This window comes from Syngnathoides biaculeatus, chromosome 14 (assembly GCF_019802595.1).
Source record: "Syngnathoides biaculeatus isolate LvHL_M chromosome 14, ASM1980259v1, whole genome shotgun sequence".
NCBI lineage: Eukaryota > Metazoa > Chordata > Actinopteri > Syngnathiformes > Syngnathidae > Syngnathoides > Syngnathoides biaculeatus.
In genome coordinates, this window is record NC_084653.1 from 28,213,172 (window position 1) to 28,228,027 (window position 14,856).

The 14,856-nt window shown below is 55.6% G+C and overlaps 3 protein-coding genes and 2 non-coding genes across 6 annotated transcripts; 4 read left to right on the forward strand and 1 right to left on the reverse strand.

The window, feature by feature from the left end:
- The first annotated feature begins 698 nt into the window (after nucleotides 1-698).
- Nucleotides 699-12,157, forward strand: LOC133511736 (L-fucose kinase). Of its 2 annotated transcripts, XM_061840605.1 has the most exons (25): nucleotides 699-903; nucleotides 1,019-1,170; nucleotides 1,243-1,293; nucleotides 1,374-1,511; nucleotides 1,578-1,650; nucleotides 1,755-1,852; nucleotides 1,934-2,014; nucleotides 2,086-2,205; nucleotides 2,734-2,893; nucleotides 2,960-3,066; nucleotides 3,135-3,236; nucleotides 3,860-4,033; nucleotides 4,340-4,413; nucleotides 4,481-4,836; nucleotides 4,902-4,976; nucleotides 5,258-5,477; nucleotides 6,074-6,240; nucleotides 6,320-6,547; nucleotides 7,395-7,538; nucleotides 7,611-7,730; nucleotides 7,798-7,985; nucleotides 8,073-8,172; nucleotides 8,639-8,862; nucleotides 8,942-9,007; nucleotides 12,139-12,157. In XM_061840605.1, exons 1-25 carry the CDS (start codon nucleotides 831-833, stop codon nucleotides 12,139-12,141), a joined length of 3,294 nt encoding a protein of 1,097 aa, XP_061696589.1. In that variant the 5' UTR covers nucleotides 699-830; the 3' UTR covers nucleotides 12,142-12,157. The 2 variants fall into 2 exon arrangements, with proteins under 2 accessions (XP_061696589.1, XP_061696588.1); XM_061840604.1 differs by lacking the exon at nucleotides 12,139-12,157 and having other exon boundaries at nucleotides 8,942-9,081.
- Nucleotides 9,841-12,111, reverse strand: commd9 (COMM domain containing 9). The gene is made up of 6 exons (XM_061840675.1): nucleotides 12,021-12,111; nucleotides 11,359-11,475; nucleotides 10,906-11,045; nucleotides 10,789-10,823; nucleotides 10,050-10,153; nucleotides 9,841-9,976 (listed from the first exon to the last, which is right to left on the reverse strand). The coding sequence occupies exons 1-6, from the start codon at nucleotides 12,072-12,074 to the stop codon at nucleotides 9,848-9,850; spliced, it is 579 nt and encodes a 192-aa protein (XP_061696659.1). The 5' UTR covers nucleotides 12,075-12,111; the 3' UTR covers nucleotides 9,841-9,847.
- Nucleotides 12,147-14,646, forward strand: zgc:114188 (40S ribosomal protein S17-like). The gene is made up of 5 exons (XM_061840673.1): nucleotides 12,147-12,269; nucleotides 13,128-13,279; nucleotides 13,405-13,510; nucleotides 14,233-14,298; nucleotides 14,525-14,646. Exons 1-5 carry the CDS (start codon nucleotides 12,267-12,269, stop codon nucleotides 14,600-14,602), a joined length of 405 nt encoding a protein of 134 aa, XP_061696657.1. The 5' UTR covers nucleotides 12,147-12,266; the 3' UTR covers nucleotides 14,603-14,646.
- LOC133512767 (small nucleolar RNA SNORA71) lies at nucleotides 13,938-14,064 on the forward strand. The gene has a single exon (XR_009798286.1). It is a non-coding gene; the product is annotated as a small nucleolar RNA SNORA71 (small nucleolar RNA).
- Nucleotides 14,327-14,457, forward strand: LOC133512769 (small nucleolar RNA SNORA71). Its single transcript, XR_009798287.1, has one exon. It is a non-coding gene; the product is annotated as a small nucleolar RNA SNORA71 (small nucleolar RNA).
- Nucleotides 14,647-14,856: the final 210 nt, after the last annotated feature.

Consider the following 14,856-nt stretch of genomic DNA (forward strand, 5'->3'; position numbering starts at 1 on the left):
AATAAAAGTAGTCTCTCAGAATCATGAAGGGCAAAGCTTTAATTTGCTGACATGCTTTGTCCTCAAAATTTTTACATTGTAATCTTCATATTTATGTCTTTGTTCCAGTAAATATTGTCAAATAGCATTCATACTGTTTACTTGTTTAAAATGAATTCCTCTTCGCCTTGAGATGCATTTGTACTTTTTCTTTCCCCCTCTCACTTTCTTTTGTCCAAACGTGCTCAAATGTGGAACTTGTTTCACGAAGGCCTCCCGGCCGCTGACGGCAAAGTTTTCACGAAGCTGGACGTGTTTGCAAAAGGAAGATCTGGCGTCGCTCCGGAACGGAACAAAACCAACAAACTAGCAAGCAAAGCCAAGTGCAGTGAAGTCTGAAGTCGTCGAACGCGTCTGCTGATCACCGCCCGGTGGGGACGCGCTGAAACGCTAAAGAAACGCAACTTGTTTGAGCACTACGGCAGCCCGAGTGGGCCGCAAGCTCGCCGCCGAGTTTGCGACCGGACTCCACGGGGAAGCTCAATAGTCGTCACAAACTCAATCCAAACAGGCAAGCGGCGACAGGCCACGAAGTCAGTAGCGCCGTAGAAAAGTCACTCGAGCAAAAACTGGTTGGACGTACCAATCTGTTGGCGACTTCCTCCGTGGCGGGCTCCCAAACTAGCTAGCTGGCTAGCTAGCTGGCGTAGGGTGTCGAGTTCGAGCTACAAGGAAAAAAAAAACAAACACAATAAGAACCGGAAGGTCGTCACCTTTTCTTCAATAATGTTTGGAAGGGAGAAAGTCATAAAGTTGTAGTTTGAAGGAAGAAGCTCAAATCCCAAGTTGACATGTCCGCCTTCACCTGGAGCGCGGTGGTCCTCACCTGCCAGCACAAGGACAGCGTCTACGCCTTCCACCGAGGTGCAGTACACGCTGTGCTCCACCCGTCCGTTTTCCTTCCAAGCCGCTTATCCTCACAAGGGTCGCGGGAGTCACCCATTCCGGAAGGCTCCCAAGCGCGTGTTTGTGTTTGCAGAGTTGCAGCTGCGTCAGCGGGGCGGAAGCCTGGGTGCCGGTACGATGCTGCTGACCGTGCAGGACCGCCAGGAACCTCTGGGCAGCGGGGGGGCCACGCTCAACGCGCTCCTGGTGGCAGCGGAGCACCTGAGCGCCCGCGCCGGACACACAGTGAGCGCAGACACGCTCGCCGACGCGCTCGCCGTCATGTGACCGGGACCACTTCCTGTTGTGCTTCGGCAGGTGGTGACGGCGGACGTTTTGGATGAAGCTCACATCCTCATCCTCCACACGGTCAGCTTGTCCTTCTGCATTCTTGCACCCCCCCCCCCCCCTCCGAACGAAGGCTTCCCGACTCTTCTGTGCCCACGCAGGGTCGCGACTTCCCGTGGAGTTCGTGCAGCCGAGCCTTCTCGTGGCTTCCCGCGGAGAATCCCGCCACCGCCACCGCGCTGGGGGTCGAGGCCCCCGTCTGCTGCTTGGATGCGCTCGTCCGCTGCCTCACGCAACAGGTGCGTGCGTGCGTGCGTGCTTGCGTGACTTCTTGCGTCTTCCTCTTGTGGTCTTGGTCCTCTCAGGTTTGTCCCGGTTCCCCTCCCGGCGTGTGGGTGTGCAGCACCGACATGATGTTCAGCATCCCCGACAACTTCGGTCAGAAAGTCGCACACGGCAAAAATCTTCTTTTGCTTCGGCAGGGACGCCGCTCAACACTTGCGTGTGCATTTTCTCGTGTGTTCCACGTGTGTGCGCGTTAGCCTTGTCGTGGGACGGCTTCTCGGGCGTCCTCGCCGTGGCGCTGCCCGGCGACGTGTCCTACGCCGCCGATCACGGCGTCTACTTGAGCGACCGAGCGGTGAGAGCAAAGAAAGACGGCGGACGTCCGCAGAGTGGCGACGGACGCTCCCGGCGGCTTGACGTCGCTTTGGTGTTCCAGGGTCACATCCGGGACATCATCTACAAGGGGAGCCGCGAGCAGATTCGGCAGGCCCTGATGCATGATGGGAAAGTGCCTCTGGTGAGTCACGCCCACGCAGAAACAGCCGTGTGTTGTGAGCGTCGGCGCATTCAAGCGGTGCGTGTGCGCAGGTGTCGGGCCCGGTGTTCTTCAGCAGCTCGGCGGCCGAGAAACTTCTCCAGACGCACGTGACGCCGCCTCTGGACGGGTGCACCTATTTGGGTCTGGACTCCGGAGCGCCGCCCCTCCGGGTAGGTCCTCGTCGTCGCTGCCGTCGGTCGGGCTGCCCGACACTGCCTGTCCCTTTGGTCGAATGGAACGCCTCAACTCACGTCAGCGTAGCTCCTCGACACCAAGATGGCTTCAGTGCTAAATTTTGATCTAAATAAAAGTCTTGAACGAAGCTTTGACACAAGAGTAACTTTCGAGTTTGTCGAGTTGGAGCCGTAGTGTGGATGGAATTTTTGATTTTATTCATTCAAAATACGAGCGTCACACAACTTTGGCAAATTGGGTTCAAGCTGTTTCCTGCCTCGCCTCTCCCAGCTGAAGTTTACACAATTTGACTTTTTGCATCTCGAGCAAGCGCTTCAACTTTCAGTCTGCTATTCTTGATGCTAACACGTAACTTTGAGGGTGTTGAATTTCTTCTGTGGAATTTGATGACTAATTTGTCCAAATTTGAGACTCTTTTTGTAGCTTGGGAGCAGGGTGACCAATTATTGATTTGATTTTGTCCAACGGCACAAACTGTGAACGAATAATTTGTCTTCCTGCAGCTGTCTCTGTTCCTGGACGTCCTCAAGTGTCTGTGCCGCGACGAGAGCGAGGAGGACCCGGCGGGCTCCGGCGCCCCCGCATTCGGCCCGCAGGGGGCGACGTTGCGGCGTGGCAGGATGGAGCTGCGGCGAATCCTGAGAGGGACCCCCCTCACCTTGGGTGCGTCCTCATCACCGCGCCAAGTGTACCGGTTCCGTCCTTCACGGGCCCGCTTCCCGTCCGCAGCGTACGTCCCGGGCGGTCGCTACGACTACATGACTCTGTCCGGGAAGCGCCACGTCCTCCGTCTGACCTCCGACCCCACCCGAGGACACGCCCTCTCCCACATCCAGGTGAGCTCTTCGATTTCCGCTGGATCCTCGGAGGATCTGACGGCGGCCCGCGGTGTCGACCCGTACAGGTGGCCGGCGCCGTGAGCGCAGGAGCACGGGTCATCAACAGCGTTCTGGAGGGGATCGTGACCGTGGCGACCGGGGCTGTGGTGCAGCACTGCCATCTGCAGGTCAGGAGGTCGTCGGGTGTGCGGGAATGCACACGGCGACTACGGTCGCATTTGTTTATTCATTAGCGAATGGGAATGAACAGGAGCGATCGGGTGAAATTGATCAATCGATGCTAAAGAATTTTCAACACATTTTGGGGTGGGTTTGACGACCACCCACTTGTACTTTGGGGTGGTCGCGATTGAGCGAAAAGATGCAATTTGATTTTGACAGATTGAAAGAGGAACTGAGAAAAATCATATCAAACCCGTCCATTCTCTCAGCCGCTTATCCTCATGAGGAGCCTATCCCAGCTGTCATCGGGCAGGAGGCGGGGTACGCCCTGGACTGGTCGCCAGTCATTCGCAGGCCTCGTGGAGACAGACACACTCATAATTTCACTGGCAGGCAGGCACGGGGAGAACATGCAAAGTCTGCACTAGTGGGGCCGGGGTTTGAACCCCGCTCCTCAGAACTGTGCGGCCAACGCTCTACCGCTGCCCCACCGTGCCGCCCTGCTCTGTTTGCCTTACCTAGTGAGCGTTGTTTGAAAACGCAGGCTGGGATACTCGTCGAGATCATAAAATACGGGCGCGGATGTTCCCGTAGCAACAGCGCTCCAAAATGGCCAAATGTCCGCCAGGGTCCCCTGCGCGTCCCGTCCGGTTGTTTGCTGTCGGGCCTCGAGGCGTCCACGTCCCCGGACGTCAGACGGCTGGTGCTGGGCGATGACCTCATCGTCCAGGGACATCGGATCGAGCTGGGGGACCTGAAGCTGACGGTCTACACTGCGATGGGAGGACTGGACGACCTGGAGGTACGCGGGGAGGGACTCAGACGTAGAACCGTTACACCGTAGGCCCGTTACGCCTTGTTTTGTGTCCTGCCGTGTCCCGTTTGGTCTTACAATGTCCCATCTTGTCCTGTGATGTCTTGTGGCACCAGGGTCAATAATTTACCATTGTGGGCCCCCCCCCCCCCCACGCTCCCCCATGTGTCTTATCCTGATTTGTCATGTCCCCCAATAACCCAGATTGGCGTGTTTTCATTTCATTTCATGATTTCTGTTTACGCCATGTGCACCCGCTCACGTCCCAAATGACGCGACGACGTTTGTCCTCAGCTGAGTTGCGACGCCGAAGGCGCCTCCTTCCTCAACGTGCCCTGGCGCGTCATCTTCAGCAGGACCGGCATCCGGTACGACCTCCGTCTCGGCTTTTCGGCCACCGGGGGCGCTACAGGAAGCGATGTCGTTGTGTATCAGGCCAGAGGACCTGTGGGCGCCGGGAGAAGGGGGCTCCCTGCTGGAGGCGCGTCTCTTCCCCGCCCTGCGCCCCCGAGGCGGTGGCGTGGGTGTGGCGGGGGGCGTGGCCTGGCTGCTGGGAGGAACCGGCAGCGTCCGGCATTGGCGGGAGGCGTGGCGACTTTCCCTGAAGGAGGTCCTGGCGCTCACGCACCAGGAGGCGGAGCTCCGGTGGAGGGAGACCTTGCTGTTCCTGGCGGGCAGGAAGCGGACGAGAGACGCTCTGACGCGGCGAAGCGACGTCTGCGTGCTACCCAGCTTTAGGGCCGCCGTCCTGGCCGGGCAGCAGGGGGCGCTGCTAGACCTGCTGGACACCAGTGAGCCTCCGGTCTGTACTTTTAATATCGATAGAAAATTACTGATGAAAAGTGTCACCTGTCAGTCGCAGCAGGAAGTGGAGGGGAGCAGGGGGAGGAGCCACGCAGTGAGCAGTCACGTGACGACGGCGATGTCAACGGTTAGTACATGCGGACTTTCAAAGGCCAGGAAATAAGTTGACCGATTCAGTGATTAAATCAAAAAACTTTCCCCCAAAATGCAATATTTTCCAATACATTCTTGTTGTGTTCTACGTCCCAGCCGTACTAAACATTTTGCCCGATTTTGAGCGCAAATTTGATTGACCTCACGCCTCCAAGAACGGACAGTGGACTTTGTCGCAACGGATCGCCGTGTGTCCCTTGAGCAATGTATCGGTCCACGCTGTTGGTTTTGGTGACAAATGTTTGTGTGCCGTAGCGCCAGTCAGCGAGGAAGCCCAGACGGGCGTGTCGGCCCGCTGCCTGTCGTGCATCGCCGACGTGTTGACGTGCTGGGCCGAGGCCGAGGGGGGCGGCGGACTCAGGAGCGGTCCGTCGGCCAACGAGAACTGGAGCGCCGCCTACTTCCTGTTGGAAAAGGGAGACGTGAAAGGCGGAGTCGAGGCCCTGGCGGCGCAGCGAGCTCATTGGCTGAGCAGGTGAGGACGTGTGACCCCCTGTTGTTGTTGCGCTCTTTAAATGTCTCGCGTGCTAAAGTGGCGGCAGTTTGAAGGTTTTGAAGTCCGAGACCGTAGTCCTCAGTCCAAAAAGGGCAGAGTGCCCTCTCCGGGTCGGCAAAAAAGATCTCAAGGTCTTAGCTGCAAGTGAGGGAAGGAAGAATGGAGCGCAACGTCTGCGCTGCTCTGGTGCAAAAAGAGCTGAGCCAAAAGGAGAAAGGCAAAGCTCGCCATTTCCTCGTCCATCCCGCGACGCTCACCTCACGCGTAGTCATGACCGAAAGGACAAGAAGGCGGGTCCACTTTTCCTCCCCAGGGCGTCTGGGCTCTTCCGAAAAGGTACGGTGAGAAGTCCCGCCGTCCGGGAGGGGCTCCACACGCCGAGAAGAGTCGGGTCGGATGAGGCGGCTCGCCCGGGAAAACTCTCTCGTGAGGGGTTCCGGCTGCGTCCCACCAGGAATAGACCCCCGGAAGCACCGAGGACACGCCGGAGAGGCTGCTTCTCTCGGCTGGGGATTTCCCCCCCCCCCCCCAGCGTATCCGCCAGCGCCCTCTTAAAAGTTGCTCACTCTCCACAGGCCCGACCTGCTGGTGCGGGCGGCGCGCCACTACGAGGGCGCCGCCCAGGTGCTGCTACGCCGGGCTGTGATGTCATCGCAGACGTTTGCGGACGTTGGCCGGGGGCAACTCCCCCCGCTTGAGCAGTGGCACGAAGTGGAGTGTCCCGCCAGAATCGATCTTGCCGGTGATTAGTGGCTCAATTGCATACAAATATCACAAAGCGTCAATGAGACGACGATCAAAATGTGCCGACTGCGTTTCAGGCGGCTGGAGCGACACGCCGCCCTTGGCCTTCGAGTACGGCGGCTGCGTGACCAACGTGGCGGTGAAGATTGACGGCCGGCGGCCCATTGGCGCCCGTGCGCGACGCATAAAAGAGCCCCGCCTCCTGTTGGTCAGCCGCAGCGGTGGGGAGGATTCTGCCATTGTGACCGAGACGCTGTGCGAGACCCTGGACCACCTCAGGGACTACTGCCAGCCCAACGCGCCCGGTACCTTCTCACTTCCTGCCACGGCCACCAACTGTCTGCGTGTGTGAGACGTGTGCAGGTTACCATGGTGATGTGTGAAGTCACCTCTTTGTTTGTGTGTGTCGATGGCCTGTTACCACGGTAACCGGGTGCCTGATGTCCTCTGTTGTTGTCGGTGAAGAGGCGCGTGTGAGAGCGCGGACGCCTTATTGCCACGGTGACCATATCCTCGGCTTGTTACCATGGTAACTGGGCACGTATAGGGATTATTTAGATGAAAAGGGGACTTATGTGTTTAAAAGAGCTTCTCGGGGCCTCTCCATTTTGCTCCGGAGCCAAACGTTTTCTTCGCGTGGGACGTCACCGCTGATCGCACCTACGGGCTAGCGAATGAGCTCAAATTCTTCTCACACTTCATCCGTGTATCGTTTCCGTGATCACAAGAGGGACGGCGAGGAGTGGATGGGGAAAAAAGAGCCAAGCTATCACGTCGTGAAGTTGCACGAGGCCGAAAGAAGTGATTGGTTTCATACGGCGCACGTGTCGGTACCGCGTTATTGCAACCAAGTTAAATCCCAATCCAACCGCTACGCTTCTCGAAACAGAATGGACAGAAAATCCACAGCCCGGAATCGGAAATGAATCCACACGTGACTGCAGAAGTCATCTGAGCGAGGTTAAAAGTATGTCATCATGCATAGTAAATGTTTGTAAAGTTTCAACAAAAGACAGAATTACCGGAATAGTAAAGGCAAATTGTGACGATGGCACGTCAAAATGTCAAAAACCTTTGATTCAGGCCGCAACTGCAAAGTCGATTGAAGCCGTAAGCGATGAAAGATGACGACGATTACGATTGGGTCGTCAGGTGCTCTGCTGAAGGCGGCGTGCGTGTGCGCCGACGTGGCGTCGCCATCCTCCCAAGATCCTTTGGGGCGTCAGCTGACGGCTCGCTGGAGCGGAGGTCTGGAGCTCCACGGCTGGTCCGCGCTGCCCACCGGCTCGGGACTCGGTGAGGGATCCTCGGCGGCGAGAAGGCCGGCGGCGAGCGTTCGCTTCACGGCGCGACGTCTTGGGCTCGCAGGTACCAGCAGCATTCTGGCGGGGGCGCTGCTGGCGGCGATCTACGCGGCCACGGGGCGATCGTACACGGGCGACGCGCTGGTACACGCCGTACTGCACCTGGAACAAGTCCTCACCACAGGTACGGCCCGGCCCGTCTTCCGTCACACGCGATGGCGTCCCACGGCGCCGCCTTCTCCTCTCGCCAGGGGGCGGTTGGCAGGACCAGGTGGGGGGCCTGGAGGGCGGCCTCAAGGTGGGTCGGTCCCGAGCGCGTCTGCCGCTGCGGGTGGCCGTGGAACGGCTGCGGCCCCCGGACGGCTTCACGGAGGCCCTGGAGCAGCGCCTCCTGCTGGTCTACACCGGGAAGACCAGACTGGCCCGCAACCTGCTGCAGGTCCCACGCACGCACGCACGCACGCACGCACCCGCCGGAACTTTGGGAGTGACGATTGCGTGCCCGTGTGTGCGTGTGTTTTCCCAGGATGTGGTGCGCAGCTGGTACAGTCGTCTTCCTGCGATGGTTCGCAACCTTCAAGGGCTGGTGTCCAACGCCGAGGACTGCGCACGGGCCTGTCTTGACGGTCAGCCGCGTCAACGAACGTCCGAATGTCTTTTTCCCCTTTGACGAATGTGGCAAGGCAGTGGACAGACAGTAGCGCTGACGCTAGCCAAGATGGCGGCACGCGCGACAGCCGCGATGAGTTTTGAAATTCCCGTTCGGAGGAGGCCGGTGTTGAATTGTGGTTAATGCCCGTCTGTGGCGCTGTTGGCTTGCAATCTTGCATTGGGGGGAAAAAAAAAAAAAAATGTGATTCAAATTACATTTGCTGTTAGTTATAAAAAGACCGAAGGATAAGTTCTAATTCGCGCCCCGTTCACTTGGTACGGACTTCAACACCCACGCGAAAGCTGAAAGTTTGCAATTTTTATCATTTCCATGTCAATCCGTCGCCCCCATGAATGAGGACGTTTACGGGGTGCCACGACGACGTACTGGCAACCAAACAACGTGTACGGTAACTCGCCTCATTCTGCCGGTTGGTTCAGGTTGCTTGACTTCGTTGGGTCGCTGCCTGGATCGATCCTGGCGCCACAAGAAGCGGATGGCGCCGGGTTGCGAGCCGGCGTCGGTGCGCGTGATGATGGAGGCGCTGGGCCCGCTGGTCCTGGGTCAGAGCCTGGCCGGCGCCGGCGGCGGCGGCTTCCTCTGCCTGCTCACCCGCCGACCGGCGCAGAAAGACGCCGTCCTTCAGGTCCTCGCGCGCACGCCGGTCAGTCACCTACGACGACCTTTCCGCGGTGCCAGCTTGTTCCCGTGGTGACCCGCCGCGTCGTGTGTGGTTTTTTTAGGGTCTGGGAGACTACAGCGTCCACACGGTCCAAGTGGACGTAGACGGCCTGACGGTACTCCAGCCGGTATGAGCTCCTTATGGAAGGACTTTATTCATACGCTACATGACATAATCGTGCAAGGGCGTGTCGTGGTTGAATGTGGATTTTAATTTTTAATGCAGTGTGTCTCTTTGTGACAACTTGCTGTTCTCCTGTCAAGTTGGCGTTGAAACAGCCCGGTTGGCGGAAAAGTGAATTTTCATTTTTCAATGTACTTTTTGCAGTCGGGCATTCTAACTGAGACGTCGGACGGCTAAAGAGTTCCTCCGCTTCCGGGCAAACTTTTTGCGGTGTGTTTTTCTCTTTTGAACACATTTCCAGTGAAACGTGACAACAGTCGTTAATCGTCAAGTTGTGATTGCCAGACGAGCCTCTGAAAAGGTTTTCAAAAGATGTGGACTTCATCACTTTGCAAATATGACCTGCATATTTCTGGAAAAGGAATTGACGGGCAACGAGATATCGAGCCAAGTTGAAAGTTGAATTCCGAGTCGTCGGGCAAAAAGCAGCCAACGGAACGCGGCGCCTCTTGACGGGAAGCTTCTCTCAGTTAGCTCGCTTGAGGCCACGTTTGCTTTCTTTTTGGTCTTGACGTCACCCGCCGACGTTTGTCGGGATACTTGCGGGTCCACCGTCACGTATACGTTCCAAACAAGTTGTCTTATAGAAGCACTTTATTAATATGAAGGAATGGAACAAATGTGGAATTTGTATTTTAACACAGAGCCTCGTTTCATCAACAGCGTGTGCGTTTGTGTCGGGTTTTTGTTGTTCAGACCCGAGCGGGAGCGGGGGGAGCCGTCTGGGCCGTTACCGCGAAGTCCGCTTAGCGACAAGCGTCCAGTTATGACATAACCAAACCAATCACTCGCCGGCGACCGCAGACAGCTGGTCCCGGACGCGGCCCAGCCCGTCCAACAGGGTGTCCAGAGACTCCCTGCTCAGCTCCACCGTCGCCACGGAAGCGGAATCTGAGGCGCACGCATCCTCCGTCTGTCAATCGCAAACGCCCGCACGGTAAATACACGCGTGGACTCGGGCGAGCGAGCGCGTGAAGCGATCCCACCTGGAAGCGGACAAAACAGGCGGGGACGCACATGCGGCCGAGCGCGTCCGAGCTGCTCACCAGGTCCACCCTCCAGTCCACGGACGTCAGCTGCGGGAGCGACGCTAAAACGAGACAAAAGTACAGCGGTGGCGACGGCGCCGACAGACTTGAACGTAATCGAGGGGGACAAAGCAACAACTAGTGTATGAAAATGACATCTTTAGTGATTAGTGACAGACGATGCCTTCCCCTCATTCAGGCCCACCAATCACGCTCGCGGCAAGACAAATTTTCAAGATTGGAGTCGTCATCGGGACCGTTTCCTTGCTTTGACTTGCGAGCAAATTTGACATACGAGCGCTGTGCGCTCGTTTCCCGTCAAGCGGCAGTTTGGAAGCTCAACTGTTCAAAAAGGTTTGCTGCCTTTCCAAGCTGAAGTTTACTCGAAAAGCAAATAAAAACATTTGCCATTATGCTAACAAACAAAAAGAAGCAAAACGCCAGAGGAAGAACATGAGCATCAGGGTAAGGCGTGACACGCAGGACTTGTCGTGACCCGTCGCCAAATGTGGACGGTCGCGTTCAGTCGCGATGTTTCCGCTGCCCCTCTCGACGAAGCCGTGCTAAAAAATTGAAAACATTTTCCTCTGTCCCGACTCCCCTCCCGGTCACGTCGAAGGGATTTCCCCAGTGGACATTTTGGGAACCATCCGGAGGAGGTCCACCATCAAAATCCCGACCCGATCCGCAGACTCACTCTGACTCCTGACTGCTTGCGTTTTCCACGTCTCCCTGGAACACATCACAAGCACAAGAGTGACGTCGGCGCGACGGCCGAGGTCAGGGGTCAGGAGACGCGGCCCGAGTCCCCGACCTGTTCTCCAGCAGGATCTTGGTGAGCAAGTTCTTCAGGCTGGAGTGGAAGCCGTCGGGAAAAAGCTGGATCACCTGCTCGGGCGAGCTCAGGTCGCCGAAGACGGCGTGAGCGGACAACGCGTGGAGCGAGTCCACCAGCTGAGGTGCGTGCGCACAAAAAAAACAACAACTGTCAAAAGCCCAATTCAAGAAATCCACGCGTCAAGCACATATGAGTCCGCGGGCGGGCGTGCGATATTCCATTTTTGGGACAGAGGTTGAAGCTGATTCCGATTCAGCTGGGCTCGTTTTTTGTATGTGGCAAAAAGAAGCCATCGCCGACGACAAATCAACTCTCTGGCTTTCTTTCCGGAGGCGGGACGCATCTGTCGTCACGTGACGCCGACCGGATACTGCGGGGCTCAGAACTTGCGTGGAAGTGGAAAAATGTGATGCGCGTGCAGGAAAGTGCCTGAGCAGCCTGAGCTTCGGGGACGGCGAGTGCGGCTGCGGCGTCCCGAGTCAGACGAAGACTCGGACCTCGGCGACTCTGCACGAAAACGTCCTTCACGAAGTCTTTGGACGGAGCCTAAACACACGCGCGCAACTCCAGTTAGTCATTTAGAATAAACACGTCTGACAATAACATCCAAGTTAGCCTCGTTTAATGGACAGCTTTCCAATTACGCCATCTTGTGTGTCACTACTACCACCACCCTTAGAGCAATCGGATAATTTAACGATAGAAAAACTTGACGCTTCACCTATCATATCATATCATATCACTGTGTTCTTTGACCTCTTGACACACAAGATGACGTAATTGGAAACCTAGCCATTAGATGAACTGATTATGCGCACGAACACAGCCTAAATAACAACATTGGAAGATTTAATGTATTTTTTTTTCCACACGTAACAAGTTCCATGCAAAAATGTATTCTTAAGACTACACTCAACCATTCACTTGTTTCTTGAAATCTAACTATAGAGACAGCTAAAGAAACAATAATTTTCGTAGCTCGGTATTCGAATCTATATGATATTAAAACTGGCTAACCGCCGCTATCGAGCTAATCGCACGAGCACAAGAAACAATCAATTGAAAATAAAATGACAACAATATAGTTCAACCTTGAGAAGAAGCTGCAAGTTGTCGAAATGTTCGCTCGACAGCGTGGCAGCCATCTTGACAGTCACGTGACAACGAGGCGTGGGGGGGGGTTCCTTTTTCTTTTTCTTAATTTCGAAGTAGTTGTCGTTGCGGCCTCCACCCGAAGGCGGCGCAAGTCAGCAACTGCCCTCCCGCGCCAGCTTCCGTTCGCGGAGAAGAATCGTCCCCGGAAGTGACGCGGTCCTCTTCGACCAGGCCGAGCCAACATGGTGGGTGTCTGCCACGATTCTTTTTAAGCTATCCAAAGTCATCCTGCCATCTAACCGTCTCAAATCGCCGCGGACGGAGCGTCTGGGGGCCTGGTACAGTTTTTTCGACGTAATGTTCGGGTTATTAGCTGCGGATGGTTTGAAATGGCGACGTTGTGGCGCTTGTCGCGAACGGCGGAGGTGGAACGAAGCGCCCGGTCGCCTCTTTTCGATCCAAATTTCAAATCAAGTTTAACGCGACAGCATGCGCGGCTTTTGCAACTTTCCAACACTTGTTATAGCCGCCCAGCGCTAACACGTAGCTTGCTTTGTTATAGTAGTCAAAGAAAGAATTGTAACAAGTACTCTGAGTAGCTATTTATTTTTAATTGTCGCGTGGAAAATGACAATTTGGTGTGTTGGAAACGAGCGGCAGCGAAGCCATCAGCGATCCACATAATCGACGTGGTTTGATTTTTCTCGCGCGAGACTTTGCTGAACTTCCAAAGTTGTCCAAATGGAAATGTTTACCGCTTTCTGTTGTCCTCCATGTTGGCACTTGTAATTGTTTTGCTTTTCAAAAAGACCTTGAAGATGTGCCGGTGTCAGCTATGAGTTTGGAAAATAATATTTTTGGGGAGGGGGGAGGGGGGGGGGGACGGACGAATGTGGCTGAGCAAACCAGTAACGGAATCCTTTTGAAATGAGAAAATGTCTCCACCGTCATTTGTTTGTTAATCTAGGAACAGATGAATTGAAAAGGGTGCATTTGAAATGATTGTCCGTGTTGAAGATTTCATGTGCCGTGTTTTTTGTTTGAAGCGCTTACGGTGGGTGGGTGAGTTTGCAGCCGGATGACGTGCGCGCGTGTGCGTTCAGGGGCGCGTCAGGACCAAGACCGTGAAGAAGGCGGCCCGGGTGATAATCGAGAAGTACTACACCCGGCTGGGCAACGACTTCCACACCAACAAGCGGGTGTGCGAGGAGATCGCCATCATTCCCAGCAAGAAACTCCGCAACAAGATCGCCGGGTGAGTCGCTGGCGGGTTGTCCAAAAATCAATTTCCCGGACGCGTCCGACACGGGCGACGAGCTTTGCGGATCCGCTTCGCTTGCTTGCTTTTCAGGGAGCGCTCCATTTGTTTGTCTTTTTCAGTTACGTGACGCACTTGATGAAGCGCATCCAGCGAGGTCCCGTGCGAGGAATCTCCATCAAGCTGCAGGAGGAGGAACGCGAGAGGCGCGACAACTACGTGCCAGAGGTAGGTCCGGCGCAAAAAAAAAAAAAGGGGGGGGGGGGGAGTGCGCTTGTCCGAACCTGTCGTGCAAAAGCCGTCACGTCTTCCGGAAGCTTCTTGCTCTTTGACTGCCGATTTGCAGAAATGACGTTTTTGCAAACGGTCGTCGCTCGGCAAGCAAAGCTTCGGGCGGCTGCCTCCGACTTTCTGCTCGCGTCCTTTCGGGCTTCCCCAAAGTCCCCGAGACCTTGTCGCAGGCAGAGTTGTGGTTGAAACGGACCCCATTTCCACTCCACTTCCAAGTTTGTTTTGTGGTCTTCAAGCTCATTTTTCAATGTAAACGTGTTGAGCAACCAATCGCGCACAAGTATTGTAAAAACTGTCAAAAATGCCACGTTTCCCAGGCGTCGCGACGCTAGCGTGCTAAGCTAAGTATCGTGTGGCGTTGTCGTCCTGTATCGAAAGTGTCGTCGGCGTGCTGTCGCCTTCGCCATTGATAGTGCAGGAAGAGGAAGTTGCGAGCCTTTCCCGTGTCCGCCGGACCTCCGCTTCCGGTCGGACCCTGGCGCTCGCGCACATTGCAAACACTTTGCAACGTGCACGTGTTGGCGTCCGAAGTCGCGTTCAAACTCCATAAAAGGTGAAAAAAATCACGAGGTGGCGAGTTAGACGCCAACGGACGAAATTTGCGTTTGCCGGACCGAACGGCCACAAGAGACGACGTCAGCGTCGCGTTTGTGTTTCAGGTGTCGGCTCTGGACCAGGAGCTGATCGAGGTGGACCCGGACACCAAGGAGATGCTCAAGCTGCTGGTGAGTAGAAAAAGCGCTTCGCGAGGCATCCTGCATCGAAAGTGGCGTCGGCGCGCCCGTCGCCTTCGCCATCGATAGTGCAGGGAGAGGAAGCGGCTGCCGGCCTTTCCCGTGTCTGCAGGACTGGCTCTTCCTGTCGGACCCTGGCGCCGGCGCACAGGACTCCGCGGCTTCTCCCGCCGGCCCGCTTAACGTGGCTTTGGCTTCTGTCCTTGTTTCCGCTCAGGACTTCGGCGGCCTGTCCAACCTTCAAGTGACGCAGCAAACGGTCGGCATGAACTTCAAACAACCTCGAGGAGTCTAACTTGTCTTCTTCTTCTTCTGCAAATAAAACAAAAAGGAACACTGGCCACCACTTTGACTTGTTCTTTGGCTTTTCTGCCAATCGGAAGTCACCGACGGCCCTGAGATTCATTTTTTTTTCCCCCTATTTTTTGTTATTAATAGCATAATTATTGCAATTTCTATCGTTTTTGAGAATAAGTACATGCCAAAGTTGATTACGATGTACATTTAAAGGTGCTGTTTTGTTTGTCCTTGTTCTATTTCCAATTAAAA

Bases quoted from the DNA above. Each gene is read 5' to 3' on its own strand.
- commd9 (XM_061840675.1), bottom strand. From the start codon at position 12,074: ATGGCTGCCACGCTGTCGAGCGAACATTTCGACAACTTGCAGCTTCTT. The intron at 11,046-11,358 runs GCACTTTCCTGC...CACGCACCTCAG, and splicing joins CCGAAGCTCAGGCTGCTCAG to CTGGTGGACTCGCTCCACGC. The intron at 10,824-10,905 runs GTCGGGGACTCG...GATGTGTTCCAG, and splicing joins AAGATCCTGCTGGAGAACAG to GGAGACGTGGAAAACGCAAG.
- LOC133511736 (XM_061840604.1), top strand. From the start codon at position 831: ATGTCCGCCTTCACCTGGAGCGCGGTGGTCCTCACCTGCCAGCACAAG. The intron at 5,478-6,073 runs GTGAGGACGTGT...CACTCTCCACAG, and splicing joins CGAGCTCATTGGCTGAGCAG to GCCCGACCTGCTGGTGCGGG. The intron at 7,731-7,797 runs GTACGGCCCGGC...TCCTCTCGCCAG, and splicing joins GGAACAAGTCCTCACCACAG to GGGGCGGTTGGCAGGACCAG.
- zgc:114188 (XM_061840673.1), top strand. The intron at 13,280-13,404 runs GTGAGTCGCTGG...TGTCTTTTTCAG, and splicing joins CTCCGCAACAAGATCGCCGG to TTACGTGACGCACTTGATGA. The intron at 14,299-14,524 runs GTGAGTAGAAAA...GTTTCCGCTCAG, and splicing joins AGGAGATGCTCAAGCTGCTG to GACTTCGGCGGCCTGTCCAA.